We start from the raw sequence: 19,794 nt of genomic DNA on the forward strand, positions 1-19,794 counted from the left end.
TCAGCAAGCCCATGACGAAGGGGGAAAAGGGCAGACGAACCCCCAAGGTCGTGAACATTGGTTCATAAACACACAACCAATCAACGACTCGTGGCGCCACCAGGTTCTTCTGGCAAACACGCTCCCGATTAGCAGGAACATAGACCTGATAAAATGCTTCCTCAGGACCACCTCCACATAAGAGCCCAGCCTGGCGCAAGTCCTGGAGGCCCTCCTTCGTGACCTTGGAAGGGGTGTCCTTCACGTCAGAAGAAACCCAAGCATAATGATCAACGAAGTCGGCTAGCGGTCGCTGAGCCTGATCCGGGAGAACGAGGTGCTCGGCCATACCTACAGCGGGGGCACCACTTAGTTAGAACGGGAGATCGAGAACCCCCAAAACAAGTAAAAGCAAAATTTCAACTCCCTAAGTCACCCTCTAGATACCCCTGCACTAACCCAGAATTCAAGCAAAACCCATGAAAAATCTAGTGGCGCCCCCTCTAAAAGAAGAAGCAAAAAAAGGAAGAAAGAAAAAATCCAGACATGCACAAAAAACGCACAAAGACACCAAGGAAAACCAGAAAAAAGAAGAAAGAAGGAAAGTATAACAACATACCAGGGAAATGCAGAATCTGGGAAAGACGAAGGAGAAGTCCAAAAAGAGCAAAGCAGCAGCGAGAGAAGGAATGGAAGTAGAGGCGGCAGCAGTTCGAGAAAATAGAGGAAGAAGAAAAGGAAGGTGATGAAATGAGGAGTTTGTGAAAATAAAAAGGGACGAAGAATGTAACCGTCGGAGAAGCGCCAAAAGGCAGGGGCATACCTATCTTTTTACACAAATTTCAAATCATGAAATGATGGGGCATTTAATGCCCCGCGCGGAAGCCAAGGAGGCAGCATCAGAGACGAGACAACCACGCGTGTGAGACACGAAACGCCATCAACGGACTCCCGAGAAGAAGAACACATCCCCTCTCGGCAAGTAAGACAAACGCGCTTAGCCGCGAGCTCCATACCTCAAGGCTAGCGCGTTGGGGGCACTGTTACGGACCACTACAAGCCCAGTCCAACTAGTCGCCGGGTCGGGGCACCACCTCTGACCTCCGCCCAAACTATCCCTCACAAGGGAAATCCAATGGGTCGGACCACAACACCCGACCCGCCCGTCGTACGACCTCACCACCTCCGCGACCCAGCACCACGCTTAGCATGCCGGTCGGATCGGCTTCCTCGGGGCAACACCCGGAGCCCCGACCCGATGTCCGAGACAACCAGCTCCTCCCACGTGGATAGGGACAACTCACAAGTATCCTGATCAGTAGGCTAGGTCACCTTTAGACCCGCCCAGCACAGTATATAAGGGGAGAGGTCAGCTCTCCCCCCGAAGTACACATCACCTTACCTAATTTGGCTATCTTTTCGTACAGACACTGACTTGAGCGTCGAAGTGTCCTTGCAGGTGGTCATCCCCTCTCGTCCGTTCAACCGCCGGCTTCGCCAGTCTCCCACTTGAACCCGAAGACCCGTTTTAGGTCGTCCCAGGATCTCGCCCCCTTTATCCTTTCACCACCATCCGACCTGACAAGAACAGCTATAAAATTCATGAACCTTATATATAGTCTAACTTATGCCATGCAAACTAAAGGTATTAACTATGACGTATATATATTCTAATAAAAATTTTATAATTATTTTTATATAAAAATATTTTATTTTAATTATTAAATAATAAATTATAAAATTTAATTTTAATATATTAAATAAATAATTCACAATTTTAAATAAAAAAATTTTATAAAAAAATTACTATTAGTATCTTTATTGAAGTAATTATCCAAATATTTATATATGGTTAACTTGGAGAAAAAATAAAGGACCTTTTCATTCGAGGAGAGAGAGTTAGTGAGCACATCTATTTCCATGCAGTTTTTTGCAGTCGTCAACTTTAATCAACATGCTTATTAATTAACTTTCATTAGGCTTAAACGAATAGAAAGAAATATATGAATTGTATAATTCAACTATTATATATAGCAAGGAGTTAATATTTAAAATTAAATAATTTTCGATTTAATTTGATTCTTTAATTTTTAATGATTCAATTTGTATCCTGAAATTTTGAGTCATAACTCAAGTTGATCCTTTTGTTTATTTTTGTTATTGAAAAGATGACGTGATAATTTTAGTTGACACCTAGCATCCCCTTCACCACTAGGATTCACCCGAACCACTATTCTCACGCCACCACCCTCCATCTTTTCTTCTGTACTTCATCTTCACCATCTTTCAGTCCTTTTTTTCTTCATCGTGAACCCACCACCGAATCATTTTCCTCCACCGTCTCCCTCCCATTGTCGTGTCGTCTAAGCACACTCTCTACACCCCAATCTCTCTCACGTTCAGTCTCTTACAAATTGCTGGGAGTTCACTACTCATCTCCAAATACCATCACACCATCAAAACTCACCTCAGCTACTCGACCCATCTCCATTCATCGCCAATGCATGCTTTCCATTGTCATCACGTCTCCCATAAGATTCTCCGCATTGTTATCCCTAGAACGAGAACATTAAACCAAATAAAACCCAAAAATTAAAAACTCTAAACAATTAAATTAAACCATCAATACTAGTCAACAAAAAATTAAAGTGCACAGAGAGCAAAGTACCACTGTATTGAATGGTGAGGGCGCAAAGAAGGAGGGTTGAGAGAGAGAGATGACATCGCAATTACTGGTGGAAAAAGAGACAGCAACGTGACGAGTTCAGGGACGGACGTAGCGGCAGCGCAACGAGTTCAAAAATGCAGATGACGGTGTGAGAAACGAGCAACAATGAAGGAGGGTTGGACGGAGATGCTGCGACGGGTTAGAGGTGTTAGAATATAATTATGATCAATTAGGATCAATTAGCATTATTTAGCATATCTGAATATTATTTATAGGATATTACGTCTTTATTATTTCGATTCTCTTAGCACCTATAAATATCATTCTATATTGTATCATTCTAGACAACTTGAATACACTCAATAATATACAAATCCTTTCTCCAGTTTAGTCTCTTATTTCTAACATGGTATCAGAGCCATGGTATCCTCCTTGAAGATGATAGGTTATTTTCCTTGTGGTGAAATCACCGTAGTTTTTGTATTTTTTTCTATGCCATTCTTCTTTCTCTTTTGTCACTCCTTTGATACTTTTTTACCTCACCGACTAGCCTATTTTCTCCGTCTTGTATTTTTTTTAGTCGAATGATCAAACACCATTGTCATCTACTGCTTACCTATTGTGATGAAGAAATCATATAGTTTTCGCTTTCTTTCAGCAGTTTCGTCTGCGTTCTCTTGTGGCAGTTCCGTCTGCGTTCTCTCATGGCAGTTCCATCTGCGTTCTCTCGTGACAGTTCTGTTTGTGTTCTCTTGTAGCAGTTCCGTCTGCGTTCTCTCGTGGCAGTTCCGTCTGCATTTTCTCGTGACAGTTTCGTCTGCATTTCGTCTGTGTTTCCTTGTGGCAGTTCTGTCTACGTTTCTTTCTGGCAGTTCCGTCTGCACTTTCTTCAGATAGCGGCAGTTTTGTCTGCGCTTCCTTCAGACAAACGGCAGTTCCGTCTGCACTTTCTTCAGATAGCGGCAGTTCCGTCTGCGCTTCCTTCAGACAAGCGGCAGTTCCATCTGCGCTTCCTTCAGACTAGCGGCAGTTCCGTCTGCACCCGTTTTATCAGTTTATGCAGTTTTTTCTCTTTATTTCGTTGTTTAAAATAAGTTTCAAACTCAACTTGTCACTTGAGTTTGAGGGGGGATGTTAGAATTAGGATCAATTAGCATTATTTAGCATATCTGAATATTTATTATAGGATATTACGTCTTTATTATTTCGATTCTCTTAGCACCTATAAATATCTTTCTATATTGTATCATTCTAGACAACTTGTATAGACAACTTGAATACACTCAATAATATACAAATCCTTTCTCCAGTCTAGTCTCTTGTTTCTAACAGGAGGGAGGGGCTACGACATGTTGAGGAGGAAAACAACGGCGTTGTTGGGAGAGAGAGAGTTATGGGTTGAGAGAGGGAGTTACGAGTTGAGAGAGAAAAAGATGAAGAGTTGAAAATAGAGGAGGTAGAATCGATATCTTAGAAAAGAAAGAAAGAGATGTATGTGATGAGATTTAAATGTCACGTCATTTTTTTTTTTGTGACGGAATTGGACGGAAAAACCAACTTTAATTAATCTTAAAGTTTTAAGATACAAATTGAGTCAATTAAAAATTAAAAGAGTAAAGCATCATATCAACATATTGAATTGGTGAAGATTATATATATATGCCACGATATGGTGGCTATGGGTGGTTAAATGTTGACCTTCTAATAAAGGGTTCACATATGCTAAAATTGACTATCAAATTAATTTTCTGGTTATTATTACACACTAAACACTGCTTAATTAATTCCGTAGACGTAAATCAAATATTTTTATCGCAATATTTGTGGAAATTAAAGAATAATTGAACCTAAGTATATAAATGTAGTTTTCTTTTGTTTTTCAATGAAATCCAGATCCTTCTTCCCACAGGAGTTGAATGTCTTCTTCAACCACAGAATAAGGGTTTTTTATTGGCGAACAAAGGTGAATGAAATGCTAGATGCATTCCAGTAAAGAAATGGTAAGATATGATATTGTTGATGAAGTTAGGAAACAGTCGTTTTTCTTGTGTAACATAAATATATAATTGAACAAATATGTAATTGAATGATAATATATATTTTTTTATGACTGATACTATGTATCAAAATTAATCTCTTGCCACTGGATTATTAATGTGAAACAATTTTATGAAAATATTTAGATATTATTTAAAAACAAAAATAATTTTAGTCAAATGAAAATACATCATAATTTTAGTTAAATAATTATAAAAATAAAAGTGTTCGCAAAATTTTAAATTTGAATACAATAGGATGTCAAATAACTAAATGTAAATATAATAATGAATATTTTAACAAAATATTATGTTCACATTATCAATTAATATATATATTTGTGTATAGGGACGGATTCAGAAGACCAGAAATATTATTATGGGGGGCCAATAACACATATAATATTAAAAATTATGTAAAAAATTATATAATATAAGATGTATTATAAAAATATACCAATAGAAAATATATTTTCAAGTACAAAAAATATGTGTGTACCTTTTACTAACGAAGTGGTCGATTCTTCGTATCATAAAATTCATCGATAATAGAATTTGTATCAAATTTTTCAGTAATTTTTTTAATATAATTAAAAAATAATTAGCAAAAAATTTATCTTTCATTTTATTTCTGAGTTATTTTTTATAATATTCATAGTTGGAAAAGATCTCTTAGTTGTAGCAGTTAAAACAGAGAGAATTAATACCAAATGAATAAAAAAAGATGGTCACAAAAAGAAAAAGAATTCACTTTATGAAATTTCAAAATTTTTATTTAATTAAAAATATTAGTAATAATATATTTTTCAGATTTTTTTTAATATTGTTACTTTTTAGATATTAGAAATCATTAATATTTAAATTAGATTGGACTTTCTTTTATACTAGACTAAATACTAAATATTTTTTTAAATTAAATTATACGTAATAACTTATTACTATTAATTTTTTTAAAAAATTTGGGGCCGAGGCCTCCACTCGCCTCCTATGTCCGTCCCTGTTTGTGTATAATAAATATGTATATTTTATTTAGTAAACTAATTTGGGTTGATCTAGTGAGTAGTTTACTAGTTTATTTAAGTAAGTATTGAGAGTTTGAATCTCGTCTTATGTATACAATAATTCCTTGGTCAACAAAAAACTTTTAAATAAAATTTTGAATTTTGATCCGCAATAAATTAGTTATTGGTATGTCAAGTTGGAGGATATGATAAAAAATAAAAAAAATATATTATTTATTTAATTTATTTTTAATATATTTTTATATTAATGAATAATTTAATAACTTATTTTTATATACATATAACATAATTATTGATCTTTTACAAGTATTGAAAAAAACTAATTAAAGAAATTGTTTTACTTAATTTGTAAATTTTTTTATTCACTCATTTGTTATCATTTGAAATGATTTATATGTTCTATTTATATTAGATAGATTCTCTTTCTTCATTAAATATTAAATACTCATGATATTTACATAAAATGTATTGTTGAACGTTAATATTCAGTTTAATTATTTTATTGATCTTTATAGATTCATTAAATTTTTAATTAGGTTTTTATATTTTTTTCTTTTTAGTTAGATTTTTATATTATTTTTAATTTTGTAATTAGATCATTTTTATGTAAAAAATATTAAAATTAACATAAAATTTTTTCCAAAATACATACGATCAAAGATCTAATTATATTTTTAATTATGAATACTTTTAATTTGTAAATAAATATTCAGTTAATTCTAATATTTTTTATACTATAAAAATCTAATTATAAAACTAAAAGCAACATAGGACCGAACTAAAAAAAATATATATAAAAATTTAATTATAAATTTAATAAAATTATAAAGACCAACAAAATAATTAAACCTTAATATTCTTAGGTATGTTTAAGGTTACTAATAGTAATTAATATTATTACTTATTGAAACACAAATACTTTTCTATCTATATAAAAATATTGAAAATCATTTCTGTTATATATCCTCTCTCTTCAATAATTATGGGCTGTTTGGTATTATTATTTTTAGCTTACTTTTGAGTAACTAATATAATTTAGTTAATATGTGTTTTGAAAATATATATTAAAATTATTAATTAAAAAATTATAAAAAAGATAAAAAAATTAATTTTATATATGTATTTATTGTATATTTATTAAAATAAAAATTAACTAATTTTTAAAATAACTACTTAAAAATTATTTAAATATATAAATTTAATTGAATTATTCTATAAAATTCTTTAATTTGTCAATCAAAATTAAAATTATTTTTTATTAAAAAAGTTCATCAATTAATGAATTATATCTGAGCTTTTAGTCGTCATGTTGACTTTATTTTTGTTTCATAATATCTATTAAACTGTCACGTTTATTTTTTAATGTAATATTTTTAATTGAATTATTAATTATACTATAATAAATAAAAATATTAAAAATTATTTTACTATTTTATTTTTTCATTAAGAGTTATTTAGTAAAACTAAATTATTTTTAGATTGCTCTTGATTTATTTTAACTCTCTTAGTAATTGTATATTATTCAAACAAAATGATAGATAAAAGAAACAACCTAAATAAATTAACAATAAAACGAATGATTTTTATTATAAAATTTTCATAGAAAAATTATATTTGGCAAATATTATAATGGAATAAAGAATAGAGTGACAAATAAAAAATGAAGATAATATATTATATATTAAATAAAGTTTATATTAAGATATTGGATACGAATTATTGTATTATGTAAATGGATTTTATTTTAAACCTTTTGACATTATATATATTTTTCTTATGAAAAATGTTAGGATTAACAGATTTTGTGATTTATAGTTATTAATTTATTAGTTATTATTAGGGATAAGTACAATTTTGGTCCCTAACGTTAAGGGTCAGAATCGAAATCGTCCCTCTTCTAGTTTTCGATTTAAAATCGTCCTTAATGTTGCATTTCATTTTAAAATCGTCCTTTCTAATAAAATTTTTTTATTTATTCCAAAACTACCCCTACTATATTAAAAAAATTATAAAATTTAAAAAAAGAAAAAAAGAAAACGCGTTTGGGTTGGGTTGGGGGGGGGAAGGGTATACGAAGGGGGAGGGGAGGGGAGGGGGGAGTGGGAAAGGGGGAGGGGGGACGGCGACGGCGGCTCTGTGGTGGTGGTGATGGAGGAGAGGGGAGGGGAAGTGGAAGAAGCCAGAGAAGAAGAGGAAGGGGACGCGGGTTCGGGGTGGGGAGAAGGGGAAAGGGCGTGGGGTTGGGGTGGGGGTGGGGGGAAGGGGAGAGGGGGAGGGGGGACGGCGACGGCAGCTCTGTGGTGGTGGTGATGGCGGAGAGGGGAGGGGAAGTGGAAGAAGCCAGAGAAGAAGAGGAAGGGGACGCGGGTTCGGGGTGTGGGGAAGGGGAGAGGGGGAAAGGGAGAGGGGGAGGGGGGACGGCGGCCGCCTCGCAACCTCGCCGCCTCAGCCTTGCCGCCGCCTCAGTCTTGCTGCCTCCGCCTCACCGCCTCCGCCTTGCTGCCTCCGCCTCAACCTCGCCGCCTCCGCCTCAGCCTTTCTTGCTTTCTGTTTCCTGCCGCCTCAGCCTCGCCGCCGTCGCCTCAGCCTTGCTGCCTCCGCCTCACCGCCTCTGCCTTGCTGCCTCCGCCTCAACCTCGCCGCCGCCGCCTCCGCCTCCGCCTCCGCCTCAGCCTTTCTTGCTTCTGATTTCTTATTTTCTGTTTCTTAGTTTAGTGTTGTGTTTTTTGGTGTTGTTGCTGTTGTTTGGTGTTCTTGGTGTTTGTGTTGTTGTTGTTGTTGTTGTTGTTGTTGTTGTTGTTGTTGGTGGTGGTGGTGGTGGTGGTGGTGGTGGTGGTGGTGGTTGTTGTTGTTGTTGTTGTTGTTGTTGTTGTTGTTGTTGTTGTTGTGATGGTGGTGGTGTTGCTGTTGGTGGTGGTGGTAGTGGAGGAGGTAATTGTGTTGGTAGTGGTGAGGGTATTTTTGTCCAAAAAAAATTAAAAGGACGATTTTAATACGGAAAAAAACTTTAATGACGATTTTAAATCGAAAACTAGAAGAGGGACGATTTCGATTCTGACCCTCAACGTTAGGGACCAAAATCGTACTTATCCCTTATTATTATTATTTTTAATAGTATAAAATTATATTTAATAGTATAAAATTATTTATTTTTTTATTAGTTAAATACTGGCTAAATTTTAATAAAAATGTTGGTCTCTTAAATTTTTTTTTGCTATATATATAAAGAATAATGTATTATCTATTTATTTAATGTATAAACACGGTTCATGCATGTATGAAATATTAATGGCAAAAAAATAGAAAAAAAAAATAATAAATGACTACCTTAACTAGAATTCACTCATACTCTCCCTTTTTAAGTAAGAAATATATATAAATATTTTCCTTTCATCAAATTTTTTTAAATAAAGGTAATGAGTCTATATACATTTCCTTACTTTAATAAATTGAGAAACGAGTAATGTATATAGATTATAGACTCGTCGCTCTTATATTAAATAATAGAAAAAAATTTGACAAACGGTAAAAAATATCCCATTATTTATTATAATTTTCAATTAGTTATTATATATATATATATATATATATATATATATATATATATATAATCAATAAAAACATTAAATTCAGTTATTTTTATGTGAAATTAATAGTTGAGAATCATTTGATAATTTAACAGATTTAACTAAATTATCATCTAACAATTTTTAACTATCAATTTTACATAAAAATAATTACTTATAGAAATGACAATGGGTAATTATGAGAGCAAAAACCCTTCATTCCCCTACTCCCTATTTCCGTTTAAGAAATTGTCCTACATTCTCTGTTACGGATCTCCATTATTTTTCCTGTAAGAGAGACAAATAAATATCCGTGGATATTAAACTTTAAAAAATAAAAAACCTCAATCATAATAAAATTTTATACAATTCAACTAAAATGTATCAAATTAAATCTAATTCAAACACATTTAACATTACTAAACCCAATTTAACATTATTCAACTAAAACTCCAACATACAAACCAAAAGAAAACAAAATAAAAAAGTTTTCAACATAACAAATTTTGGTCGAGGATTATAACTTGGTGATAGTACTGTACTCCGTTCTTGTAATGATATAAATTTAAATAATTAGTTGGTGTAAATTTAGATATTATGCACAATATTAATTTATTTTTAAATAAAACTGAAAAAAAGAAATTAACATACACTTACATCATATATATATATATATATATATATATATATATATATATATATCTCAGTTCCCGCCCCCATTCCCGTTTATTCGTGGGGACGACTAGTCTCTGTCCCTGTGGGGATTTAGCGGATCTCCATTATTTTTCTTTTCATCGTGAGTAATCTCTGTGATATTCGTGGGTTCGAATTCTTTTATCATCTCTAATTGCATGTGAGTTTTTACTTATTTTATTACAAAATATTATTCGTACACTAAAATCAGCCACTAATATATTTAGGTATAAATACATGTAAATATATGTGTTTTAATTTATTTTTAACGCGTATTTATATTTTAATATATGTTTTATACTAATGACTAATTTTAATGTACACATAACATAATCGTTTATCATATACATGTCATTTTTATAAAACATATTCTATATTAGAAAAATAAGAAACATGAAAATTTCCCCTTTAAAACAAAAAAAAAAAGATATTCTTGAGAGTTATTAATTTTTAGTATTTTTTGTCATTTTTAATCAGTACAAATATTAAATTATTTTTATCAAATAAATTTTGTTAATTTATATATTCAAAATTTTAAAAATATAAGTATAAACTGTATTAACTCATATATCTAAAATTTTAATAAATATAAATACAAATTATATATTTATTGTGTAAAAAATATCTATAAATATAAGTATAAATTATTACTGATTAAATACTAACTAAAAATAATAATATTTACTATGACATTGATAAAAAAAAAAAAATATGAGGTCAATTATGACATAAATGTGACAACCAGTAAGGAGAGCCTTGGTAATGTTGTGAACAATAATCCCTTGGCAACTAATTGTTACTATTTCATATTATAAGTCCTGATATTTTTCCGCTTAAAAAGATGATGTTAATACAAAAATAATTAACTAAATTTATGAGTCAAAAATAAGAATTTAGTGCTAGAATAGATATTACATTAGAATCTAAGATAATAAATTAAATATTTACATAGTCTACGATATCATAATAGGTATTTTACTTTTTTTTTAATTATTATTATATATTATTAATTATTAATATTACGAAGAACCACTTGCCATATGTGGAGGATATGCTTCAATAATTCACTCTATAAATTAGACTTGTCACTAGACTCACATTGTTCATACATACATAGATACACTAGAAGAGTAAGAAAGATACAGTGACAAAAGAGTTCCTGAAATTTTTATTTTCTGGTTTGCTGTCCACCAATTCTCTTACTCGGTATATGTTAATTCTCTTTCATGTAATCTCTTTACTTTGTAAAAAATAGTGAACAGACATACATATATTTCAATATAGTGAGATATATGGGTGCCGATTTTTTTTCATTAGTATTTTTCAATTTTATCTTCTTTCTTGATATATATATATATATGTTCTCAACTTTTCATTTGTGTTTTTAATTTTTCAGTATTTTTCATCTTTATTAATATAGATTAACTTTTCATTTAAGACACAATTTTTTGAAAATTTTTGAAAATAAAATAAAATATTATTTTTCAAAACAAATTATTTTAATATTATTTTTATACCCATATATATTTTGGATAAAAAAATCAGGTAAACCTATCCTAATTTTGGGCAAAATTGTAATGAACCAACTCTAATTTAAATTGTAATGGAGTGAACCTGTAATTTAATCTCTTAAAATTTTGCCGTGTTAATGAATTAACTAGAATTCTATTTGATATATTTTGATTCAATTACAATAAAAATAAAACAAAAATAAAATAATGAAGATACAAGTTGAAGTATAAAAGTAAAAGAAAAAATTTGATAAGTTAAATGTATTAAATAAGGGAAATTTTATAATGATTAGAGTGCACAAAAATCAGGTGAGATGAGTCCAAATTAAATTAAATTTGGCGGTGATTTCCCTGATTTCGGCATAAAATCGGAAGAAAGACAGCTGAAAAATGCCAAAATAAAAGAAAAAGTTAACTCGAGTTTTTTGAATTGAGATAACTCTATTTAATATTCTAATTTTGTTAAAAAATATATTTTAGTAAATAATGTTAAAATTATTTTTTAAAGTATTTTATTTTATTTATTTAAAAATATTTTTTGATCTAATAATTTACAAACTCGTTAGTATTTTTATTTATTTTTATTTTTTATTTATAGATTATTACATCTGAACATCTTTTAATATTGATTGTGTATCATATTTTTTTCGTTGACCATACATAAAATTAATGATGTAGAATTATTAATTTTGATTTTAGTTTGATTGATTTTAATTTTAATAATTTTAATAAATTTTTTAAGATGATGAATTAAATATATTAACAAATATATTATTTTTATTCACAATTAGACTATATGTGATGCTCATTTAATAAATCAACATATAAAATAAAGGACACAAATTAAAATGAAATTTTTGTTACATCTTTATCATGAGTTTGTTCTGAATAATAATGTTTTCTTTTTATTATTATTTTTGTTCCTGATACAGGTTTGTTAGCGATCTCATAAAGTGCCGTCTTAACATCTCTTTCTTTAAATATTTGATAATGAGAACTAATTCAACCTTTACAACTATGAACAACCGTCAAGGTAACACATACACTATACTAGCTGTAGCCTACTATTTGTTCATTTTCAATTTTTTTACGATGAAAATTCAAAGACAATCTTTTCATATCAACAATTTTTAATTTTTTACATTTCATTCTCAGTCATCTCTCTATCTTAATCTTTACCTTTGTCGTATTTAGCTCTCACATATACTCCCAATATGTCATTAGTCTCATTCAATCTTTTTCAATTCTCGCATTGCTCTATTCTATTTTTCTGTAAGGTTATTTTTTTGCTTTTCTTTTGCTCAATTCTTGATTTTTTTTTTTTTTGTTTTATCTTGCCACCATTTGTTTTACATAGTCTCTATTGTGCCTCTACTTTGTTTTGCGTTGTCAATATTGCTGTTTTATTGTTATTGAAGCTGGTATCTTTTTAGATATATTTTTAAAATTTATGCTGTTATTGAAGTTTATGTCTTTTAGATATGTTCTTCTATCATTTCTTTTACTAGATCTATTGTAGTGAAATATTAATTAATTTTTTTGTGGCTAATAATATTGTTTACATTTATTGTTTAAATATATGTTATATATGATATTTAAATTTGTATATAAGTATGTTAATTTTGATGTTGAGGAGTGATTATAGGTTTTTTTTTTAGGGTTTTTTTCAGTTAAGGGTCTAGTTAAAAATATAGGGTTGATTCTCTTATTTTGAAATTCTAAACTAAAATATATGATGTGTTCGGTTTGTCATACATCACAGAAAATAATAATCAACAGGGTCAAGGGAACAGGCGAAACCCAGCACAAGGGAGAATGAGGGTTTTCACTACTCCTTCATCAACTTCTGGTACTGGTGGTCATAATAATTCGACACTGTTTTTTGAAAGTTTTTCTTCCTCAGCTATTGTCCCTAGGGAAAACAGAGAGACTTCTATCATGCTCCCAATTAACAATAATAATCCTGCTGTTGAAATAATCCACATCAATGATGAAGAACCAGATCTTGAATCATCATTGTTAGAGGTCAATCTTAATTCTTCCTCTTCAATTTTACCAACAACCGAACAAACCAATCAACATGCCTCAAATCTTTTAACATTACAAAGAAATTTGAGAATCAACACCGCCAACAACAACAACCAACAAGATGGTGTGTCACTTGATTTATCCTTACACCAGTTTGGCGGTGATGGCGGTGGCAGCTCTTCTACTATGGATGTCATCGGTGGCAGCGCTGGTGGTGGTGGTGGAGGTGGAGATGGTCTCTTGATGAGCGTTCTCAACAATACTTCTACTAGGCGCATCATGCCGATCAAAAGAACTGCCCCTGATTATGCTCGCCGAGAGTTTACGGTGGGTGAGAGCTCAAGTGCCGGTGGTGCTGGTGGTGGATCTGTTGCTCAACCTATGGCAGCCCCCAAGCGGCGACCCACCGCAAATGAAAATGCGGCGCTGCGCATTTCATCATCATCTAATACCTGCACTTGTACCCCTTCTCCCACTTGCGCTCTCCATGCTTCCGCCAATAGTAATCTTTCTTCATCTTCCAGGGAACAACCCCATGAAACTGCTAACAACAACAACAACAACCCCCAAAATGTTGTTCGTATTCCTTCTAGTTTGTGGCCAATTTCTGATGTGCAAAGAGCTCTTCAGTCTGATAGCTTTCAAGTCCTTCAACCTACTACTACTGCTGCTACTCCTCCTCCTCCTCCTCCTAGTAGTAGTAATAATAACAATAATAACACAACACTTGGTATTCTGCAACTTGATGATGGTTCCTTTATTTACCCCCAACCTGTTTTTGATAGTAGCCACCACCACCACCAAATCCACCATGGCCACCAGCACACGCCATTTAATCCGTTATACCACCGTGGCTATCAACCATTTTTCTCCACTGCTGACACTTCTCCATTCCGCCCAGCCTCAATCAATTACATGGAGAATCTTCCTCATCATCATCATCATCATCATCCGTACGGCGGTTCTTCTTCTTCTTCTTCGACTCCTTCCCCTCTTCCTTGGAGCACCGTGATTAGGCCAAGGGCTATTCCTGTGTCTCTCACTCACCGAGTTGGAGGAAGTAATAGAGAATCTAACAACACCAGAAACAACTATCCTTTTTCTTCTCCTGCTGGAAGGGGAACAATCACTGTGACTCAGAATCGTGGAAACTCATCATCATCAAGCTTATTCCCCGGTGGGTCTCCTTCAACACGGCTACTCGAAAGCCTTGTACAAAACGCCGGTACCCCTTCTTCTGGATCTGGCGCTGGTCAGAATAATACAGCAGGTACTACCGTTGGAGCTGTTCCTGCAGTTCAGCAGCTGTCGAACGTTGCTCGTGCATGGATTCGAAGGCTGAACGCTCATGACGAGGCCTTGACGAGAACGTCACAATCTTCTACCCGTGATAATACTCCTCACAGGGCACTGCGAGCTTCTCCTATTGCTGAGATCTATAATTTGCCTACTTATTTTGCTGATGATTCAAGAAGGCTTAGACAAGAGGTACATATATAATAATTAATACTGTTGTTTCAGTAATCTATGAGTCTCTCTATTTATTATTTGCCATTTACTGAATTGCTCTTTACAACAGATCCGCACTGCCATTGATCATTTGCGTAATGGAGGTTCCGTCCGACTGGAGGTACGTTTGTTAGTTAGGGTTTTATGTATGATTAAGACTATTCATACCAATTGAAGATGTTTTATGTGGAGATAATCGTTCGAAATTATTAAACGATTTTACTTGTAAGACTAATATAACACATTTATATTTTAACTATGAAAATTGAAAAATCAACACTTTTTGACCAACAAATTAGCTACTAATTAAACATTAAAAAGAAATATAAAAAAAATTAAAAATATCTAAAATATAAGTAAAAATAATATTTGAAAGTGAAACCAAATAAAACTAATTTAAAATATAAAATTTAAGATTTATAATTTAGAATGATTATTAGCGATTCACGGTGGTAGTTTAATTTGATGGTTAATTGATGATAGTAGTAAATCGGTGATAGTTTGATGGTTGATTGATGATGGTAGCAAATTGTATATTAGAAGAAAAAAAATTATACATGAGTAAATTTTTTTGTGTGCTAAAAAAATTGACTTATTTATTGTTAATTTGTTGGTATAGATGTTTAACTATTATTTTTATAAGATGATAGTTTTGTATAAATAACTACTAATTTTTTAAAATTCTAAATCTCTATATTATCATTAATTTAATTTACAAATGTATGTGTCTTGTATATAGGAACTTTTAATTCTTGATTACTCCATTGTGCTGAACTTGCTTGACAACATTGAGGAGGAGGAGGATGATGCGGATATGCCGCAGCAGTTTTATGAGGTGAAAGCTATATATATATATGAATTGAGCTTAGTTCGTGCTTTTGTAATTTTAAAATAAACATCTTTACTTGTTGGCAGGACGTTGCAAAAAATGATTTTGATAATAACTTAGTCATCAAATGAATTGCGATCTTTATTTGTAAGCTTTTATGATGTGATAGATTTCGTTTAGATAGTATTGATAAAATTACTATTACATTTAATATTATTAAAACATACAATATATTTGAAAGATCATATGGTATTAGGTTAACAAACTTAGAAGTAGGCCAAATCCATTTTTGCTTAAAATCACTATTACTTTTAATGACTTATTAGAAATTATTGTTTGATTATCTAAATCCACATTGTCATAATGTTAGACCATAAAGAACAAAAAAATCGTAGAAGGATACTTGAACTTATGAGTATGTATATGAATGAAGAATTGGGGTTTCGGAAGTTAACATGAGTACTTGATTTTGACTAGAGGTAGTTTTTCGATTTTCATTCAATAAAAGTTTCTTGTATTTTTCTTAATTAGTGTTGAACAACAACGTCTTCTCATGGATAAGAATTGTAAAAACCGCTTTAGTATGGTGATTGAAACCCTAAAATGACTTTATATTTGGCTATATATATAGTTATAAAAAAAATTATATCATTTGCTTATTATGATGATGAAAACATTGAATTTGCAGTATCTGGGAGACGGGCAGCGAGTGACCAACCCCGATTTAGGACTGACGGAAACTGAGGTTGCAGTATGTATTGGACGGGAAATTTTCCGAACTGTTGGTGGGCAGCCTCAGAACATTGATGCATGCGGCATATGTCAGGTGAGCCGGTCTGAACTTATCTTATTTATCATTTATTAATTATTGTAACAATTAATAAATGCTAAATAAAGTAAGTTATAACTGGTTTTAGTTAATTTTTTTGTTTGTTATCAAACATTTTCATCAAACGAGAGTGACACCAACTACGTTACATTCTTTAATTTACAAAAGCTCACTCATTGAATAAATCTTTTATAAGTATAAATATATGTTAAATACAAAATCTATATTAAAAATATTTAATTTTAAAATAAATTGATTTATGTTTCATAATTTTTTCAAAAGTAATTTTAACAGAAAGCAACTAATTATTATTTGTCTCCCCCAAAATAAAAATAATTTTTACAATTATATGTGCAAAGTGGGTATCTGTGATCTATATATCTAGTATCTACCTCTTGATTTATTGCTATTTAACATAGAATTTGCGTAACCATTTTCAGGAGGACTATGTTCACGGTGAAGAGCTTGGGAGATTGGATTGTGCGCACAGATATCACCTATCTTGCATCAGGCAGTGGTTGCTCATCAAGAACAGATGCCCAATCTGCAAGAAAATGGCTCTCACCATCATAGACTTGGAGGACGACGAGGACGATGATGAGTGATCAGAAATGTTTGTTGGACTCATTTTGAATAAAATGGCCATGGTGCTAGAAACTTTGTTTTATTTTTCATGTTGTTGTCTGGTCTACCTTATGCTTGATGCCGTACATTGTGCCTTTAGCCATTGGTTTTGTTTTTCAAGGATTGGATGCTTTGGTTAAACACTTTGGTTGACAATATTGCTAAATTTGAAACGCCATTCGACTAATAATGCTCCCGTTACTTATTTTCACAATTATAAGTTTATAACGCTGCCTCCTTTGACATATTATATTATATGTCGTTTATGCATTGTTGAATATATATAATCAGGGTGTTAGAATGAGCCGGGGTGAACTCAGTTCGTCGCAGCAGCTTCCTTGATCGACGCGGTGGTTCCTACAAAAGGACTCTACCACTCAAATTAAAAGAGTCTTTGGGATAAAGTATGGTAATGTGATGTGCAGGAGTCTTAAGTATGTATTAGATCATGTCTGAAGAACTAATATATAGTTTTTCAATTTGCATTGTTAAGATTGTTATTTTGAGGCCTTTAGAACTGGTGTGGCTTGAGTTATAGGTTGGTTGTCTTTTAGGCTGCGTTTGTTTTTTGAAATTGGGACTGAGATTGAGAAATTGAAATTGAATATTGTGTTTGGTAATTAGATATTGGAACTAAAATTTCAGTCTCGAAAAATACAAAATTTAAATTTCTTTAGTATTTCTAAAAAATAGTGATGGTTCGAGTTGAACTTGAGAAGGGAGTTGAATCAAGTTGGCTTAAACTTTTAGTTTTAAACTCTGTTCAGCAGAAGCTCGAGTTGCAGGTGATTATTTCATTTTATCTCATGTTGTGCAGAACAAGTAAAGAGTAGGAAAGAAGAGAAATAAGCCAGCATGTATCCTGGTTCGGATTCTTTGTGCAATGAATCCTACGTTCAGTCTCCACCACAAACCATGGTGGAATTTTTACTAAAATTCACAGATTACATTCACCAATACTATTGAATTACTCCCTAATTCAACTAGTATCTATCCTAAGCTTTCTTCACCAAAGCTTAGCTTCCCATAGTGCTGTTCCAACTAGGAAGATAAATCTAACAGATTCAGACTTCACCAAGTGCTAACCCAACTTGGCAAGGGGAACTAATCCTAGTTCAAAAACCAAATTACATCAGAATTCAGTGGCTCTTTTGCATCACTCTTGCCTTTTCTCTCTTGGCTTTTCAACCTCACAAGATTAGTCTTTTCTCAATACAGAAAATGACACAAGACAGCCATAACAAAAGAATTAGAAATTAAGCTTGAGTAGAAGAAAAAGATTTCAGCTCAATGTTTGAGATGGTGCTCTGAATGTGTGCTCTCTTTTTCTTGTTGTTAAATGATGGAATGAAGTTTCTTATATATCTTCAGCTTGCCTTCATCTTTTGCCTCTTCCTTTTGCTTGTCCTTGTTGCCCGTTGGAGCTGTCACAGCTAGCATGTAGTCCTTCTTCATCATGCTCCACTACCTCTGCTGGATGAGGAGCTCGTCCACTACCTCTGTGGTCCTTGAATTTGCTTTCATCTTTGGCATGAATTCTTTTTTCCTTCTACTTTATTATCTCTGCTATACGAGGAGCTGCACCACTACCTCTGCTGCTTAGAAAGTTTGTGTTTTGCTCTCCCATTACTGAAAATTGCTTTACTGTTTGTCCTTGGAGTGGTGGAAGTGTACCAACTGTCTTTCTTACTTTATTTGAACAACACTTGTCCCTTTCTTTTTTCAGCTGTCCTCTTATTGCTTTTAGCAAATGCATAACCATATAATTGCTGAACGGTGCCACAAGGAGGAGTTTTGGCTCTTTTACATTGCTGAAACATAAGCTGGTCTTGGACTGAAGCAACATGAACTTGGACATTTGGGCCTGCCACAATAAAACATACAATAAACAATATTGGGCTTTCAACCCAAAGAAATATTTCTCATCATTTATAATACCCAAAATTAATTTAGACTTAACAATCTTCCCATTGATGACAAACATGATAAAAGGGAATAGTAGAATTTAAAATTAATTGAAATGGGTTAAGGGAACTTCCCTTTGATGTCCATCCGAAGTGCAATACTCCCCCTTAATGTTAGCAATTCTCTCCCCCTTAATCATGGCTTACCTGGACAAAGCTTATGATTTTTGCAAGAAATATGTCATAGTAAAGGTGACTCACAAAATAATTAACACATCATAGGACAAATTAAAATAAGTATAGCATAGTAATAAATATAGCATAATCCTGTATCAGTATCACAGTGTAAAACCCGATTAATTAATGACTAATTAGTCCATAAATGAGAATTTATTCTGAAAAGCTAAAAATATGATTTTTCTGGCTTAATATGATAGGGGAGATTGAGACGAGAATTTCGATACCAATTTTATAGAAATCAGACCAAGATTGAACCGAACGGGCCAAACCAGGCCAACCGGACCTATATTGGGCCCTTGGCCCAACATAACTAAACCTAAAACCCTAATTTTCAGCACTCTCTCTCCTCTCTACAC

The 19,794-nt window shown here is 32.3% G+C and overlaps 1 protein-coding gene across 1 annotated transcript; it reads left to right on the forward strand.

Annotated features, from left to right (window-relative positions):
- The first annotated feature begins 11,091 nt into the window (after positions 1-11,091).
- LOC110271904 (uncharacterized) lies at positions 11,092-17,465 on the forward strand. The gene is made up of 7 exons (XM_088488751.1): positions 11,092-11,170; positions 12,408-12,508; positions 13,238-14,991; positions 15,083-15,133; positions 15,752-15,847; positions 16,530-16,667; positions 17,111-17,465. Exons 2-7 carry the CDS (start codon positions 12,466-12,468, stop codon positions 17,273-17,275), a joined length of 2,247 nt encoding a protein of 748 aa, XP_088344877.1. The 5' UTR covers positions 11,092-11,170; positions 12,408-12,465; the 3' UTR covers positions 17,276-17,465.
- The last annotated feature ends 2,329 nt before the right edge of the window (positions 17,466-19,794 follow it).

This window comes from Arachis ipaensis, chromosome B5 (genome assembly GCF_059453495.1).
Source record: "Arachis ipaensis isolate K30076 ecotype BB chromosome B5, ASM5945349v1, whole genome shotgun sequence".
NCBI classification, from domain to species: domain Eukaryota; kingdom Viridiplantae; phylum Streptophyta; class Magnoliopsida; order Fabales; family Fabaceae; genus Arachis; species Arachis ipaensis.

Bases quoted from the DNA above. Each gene is read 5' to 3' on its own strand.
- LOC110271904 (XM_088488751.1), top strand. From the start codon at position 12,466: ATGAGAACTAATTCAACCTTTACAACTATGAACAACCGTCAAG. The intron at 12,509-13,237 runs GTAACACATACA...CATACATCACAG, and splicing joins AACTATGAACAACCGTCAAG to AAAATAATAATCAACAGGGT. The intron at 15,848-16,529 runs GTGAAAGCTATA...TTGAATTTGCAG, and splicing joins TGCCGCAGCAGTTTTATGAG to TATCTGGGAGACGGGCAGCG.